At 34.5% G+C, this 3624-nt stretch overlaps 1 protein-coding gene across 1 annotated transcript; it reads left to right on the top strand.

Annotated features, from left to right (window-relative positions):
• The first annotated feature begins 2151 nt into the window (after window positions 1-2151).
• On the top strand, window positions 2152-3096 carry Or5i1 (olfactory receptor family 5 subfamily I member 1). The gene has a single exon (XM_076844491.2). The coding sequence runs from the start codon at window positions 2152-2154 to the stop codon at window positions 3094-3096; it is 945 nt and encodes a 314-aa protein (XP_076700606.1).
• The last annotated feature ends 528 nt before the right edge of the window (window positions 3097-3624 follow it).

Below are 3624 nucleotides of genomic sequence, written 5' to 3'. Positions count from 1 at the left end.
TTTTTGTTAATTTCCTTTTAAAACAAGAGTTCAAGATCGACTTTCCTCCCCGCATTTCCCATCCTCTATCTTCCCTTCCCTGTATCCTGTCTCTACACAGAATTTTTAGGCTATCAAAAGAAATGACCAGTTGAAAGCCCCTAAGAAAAAATGCCCTTCTTTCTTAGGAAAACAGAGAAACCTTTTCTTCTTCCCTTCAGCCACTCCAGGAACCTCTGTCTGTCTCAGAGTGGTCACACTGTTCATGTTATGACCACCCTCTTGCTTGCTCTCATGGGCTTTCGCTGGGGAACACTTGAACTTGTATCAAACCCTAAGCAGCAGTGTTTTTGCCCCAAATATGAAGTTGATAAGAAACTGGTTTATGGAAAGTCAATGTATCATGAGGTTTTGGGGTCAGGATCTTTAATGCCAATCCTTTTATCACATTTGTTGATCTCAGATTCTCTAGTTTGCCTTTCATAAGAACAAGACGATAATGATAGTAGCTCCATTATAATTTTGTTAATGGTTTTGGTGACAAATGGTTATAAAGCATTTAAAATATTTCCATTATACATAATCAGCATTTTATAAAGTTTGCTGTTTATCCACTAAATGTCATTCTCTCCAAGGAATTACACATGGAATGACAAATAGATAGATAGGTGGTAGATAGAGATAATTTATTAAATACAGAAACCATAAGATATTTTTGCCCTTGTTGTGGTGTTGATTAAGATAACTTACATTGTTACACAAAGTCACATTGTCTACCTATGGCCAAGATAGACAGGCAACCAAAATCTTACTAATGCTAATGCAATGAATTTGATAATTTTGCAAACAATCAAAATGATAAATTAAGTGCTGCCCTGCCATGGATCTCCTTGTATTCACAACCAGGAAATAAGGTAAGACAACACCTTGAGCGGGTGCTTAAGCTTCTGGACATCATCCTTCTCCTGTTCAACTTGCCCATGCCAGAAGAAAGTTTATGATTAAGTAAGATGAAGTTTGTAGCCCTGTCACTGTCATAGTACTTACTTTATAAATTACAGAAACATATTTAATGTCCTTCCTGCCTTTCTGGGATAATACTAAGATAGCAATTGCATGCTTTCCTTTTAAGATTATTTTATGTATCTCTAAGTCTATTTCTGAGCTTAAGTTCAACATTACTTTCACTTCAAAGTCATATCAATTCAACTCCTTCAGGTACTTCAAGTTCTACTCTTGAAAATATTCTGAGAATTTGGAAGCAGTGATTGAAAACTTCCTCAGGCTTAACCAATTATATTATGCTAAAGAAAAACAGTGGCTTTTTCAGTTTGCTAATTGTCTTAAAATAGCAAGAACGTCTATGATTTAATTAGAAGTAAATTTGCAACTAAATTCTGTATCAGTGGAATAATGTTCACTATTTACTGATGATATATGCCAAAATAATAAAAGCAAACAACTTATTTCATGTTTAATTTATTATGTGCACAGGATATATGGTGTTATCCAAAGTTTTTTCTTGTTAAAAATATATTCAGATCTGATATTTACTGTTGCTTGTTTTCATTTCACTAACAGAGCTTTTACTTTATATTTTAAAATATAAACACTTATCTAGCACTTTTTTATTAAAATACTCAATCCACATTTTCAAGAAATATAACACACTAGCGTACATTAAATCTTAGAAAACAAAATCTTTGTTCTAAAGTTCTCATTTTTATACTACTCTAGGAATCAATTTTAAATGATATTTATATATATATATATATATATATATATATATATATATATATATACATGTTCTTTATACCATCATCAATCAGTCCATTAATTTATTGCTTTGTTAGTACTCTTATCCAGCTATTGTTTTATGACTGAAAATGTTAGTGAAACCATACGTTAATTCCTGCACACAGGGAGCCAAATGTCAAATGACAGGAATAATCGTTAATTGAATAAATAAAAGATGTAACTATGAAATCTGATAGCTAATAAATTATGAAATGTATCTCCTAGTGTATGCTTTAGAAACTTTGATCATAATGTATTTACTGTTTAATTATTTTTTAAACAGTACATTACCTGGATATCTCATTATCATTCTCCTTCCATCTGTATGTTATTTTAGAAGGTTAAAATTCTTATAAAAGGAAAATCACACTGAAGATGGAATTTACAGAGGGAAACTACACCTTGGTCACTGAATTCATTCTCCTGGGTTTTCCTACTCGCCCTGAACTGCAGATTGTCCTATTCCTCGTATTTCTCCTATTGTATGGTATGATCTTAACAGGGAACATTGGATTGATACTGTTAATCAGGACAGATCCACAACTTCAAACCCCCATGTATTTCTTCCTCAGCAACCTGTCCTTTGTTGACCTTTGCTATTCCTCAGTCATTGTGCCCAAAATGCTGATCAATTTTCTCTCAGTAAACAAATCTATTTCCTACTATGGGTGCGCCCTGCAGTTTTATTTCTTCTGCACTTTTGCAGATACTGAATCCTTTATCTTGGCTGCCATGGCATATGACCGCTATGTGGCCATCTGCAACCCTTTACTGTACACAGTTGTGATGTCACGGGGCATCTGTATTAGGTTGATTGTCTTGTCCTACATTGGAGGCAACATGAGCTCCCTGGTTCACACATCCTTTGCCTTTATTCTGAAGTACTGTGACAAAAATGTCATTAACCACTTTTTCTGTGACCTCCCTCCCCTGCTTAAGCTCTCCTGCACAGACACATCAGTTAATGAGTGGCTCCTCTCCACATATGGCAGCTCAGTGGAAATTATCTGCTTCATCATCATCATCACCTCCTACTATTTCATCCTTCTTTCAGTCTTAAAGATTCGCTCTGCTGGTGGGAGGAAGAAAACCTTCTCTACCTGTGCCTCTCACCTGACTTCTGTGGTCATCTATCAAGGGACTCTTCTCTTTATTTACTCCCGTCCCAGTTCTGTGTATGCTCCCAACACTGATAAAATTATCTCGGTGTTCTACACCATTATCATCCCAGTGCTGAATCCATTGATTTACAGTTTGAGAAATAAAGATGTAAAAGATGCAGCGAAGAAAGCTCTACAATCAAAGGTAAATTCTTCATGAGAGAAAACATTTCAAGATTCATCTCATTCCCTGATTAATAACTCTAAATGGGCACCTGCAGCAACCTTACCAGCAGGCACACACCTAGTTGCATAACAAGCTATTATCACATTTGTTTTTTTCACACAATCAATAACAGGCTATTATCACATTTGTTTTTTTCACACAATCAATAACAGGCTATTATCACATTTGTTTTTTCACACAATCAAATGCTTTTTATAATCCCAGGATAAAAGTAAACATTAAAAAATATTTTGTTTATTAAGCAACTAAATAATAGCTGCTCTTCAATATATGTTTGGTTACAGGCTTGGTATGTATGTTAAAATTGTTTGGGTCATATACACTAAATATTTCAGAAACCTGTGGGTACATATGTATGCAGAATATCTCAGAAGTGTGGGTTTCTGGGTAAGAGAAGATGCCAGATTGCCTAGATATGTATGTTATGTCTGCTCCTGGATAATGAATGGTACAATGAAAAAATTACTGTATTTTTCTTAGCCATAGTTTATTTGCCTGAAA

This window comes from Callospermophilus lateralis, chromosome 2 (genome assembly GCF_048772815.1).
Source record: "Callospermophilus lateralis isolate mCalLat2 chromosome 2, mCalLat2.hap1, whole genome shotgun sequence".
Taxonomy (NCBI): domain Eukaryota; kingdom Metazoa; phylum Chordata; class Mammalia; order Rodentia; family Sciuridae; genus Callospermophilus; species Callospermophilus lateralis.
The sequence above is the reverse complement of the archived record's forward strand: the minus strand, read 5'-3'. Positions and strand labels throughout refer to the sequence as shown.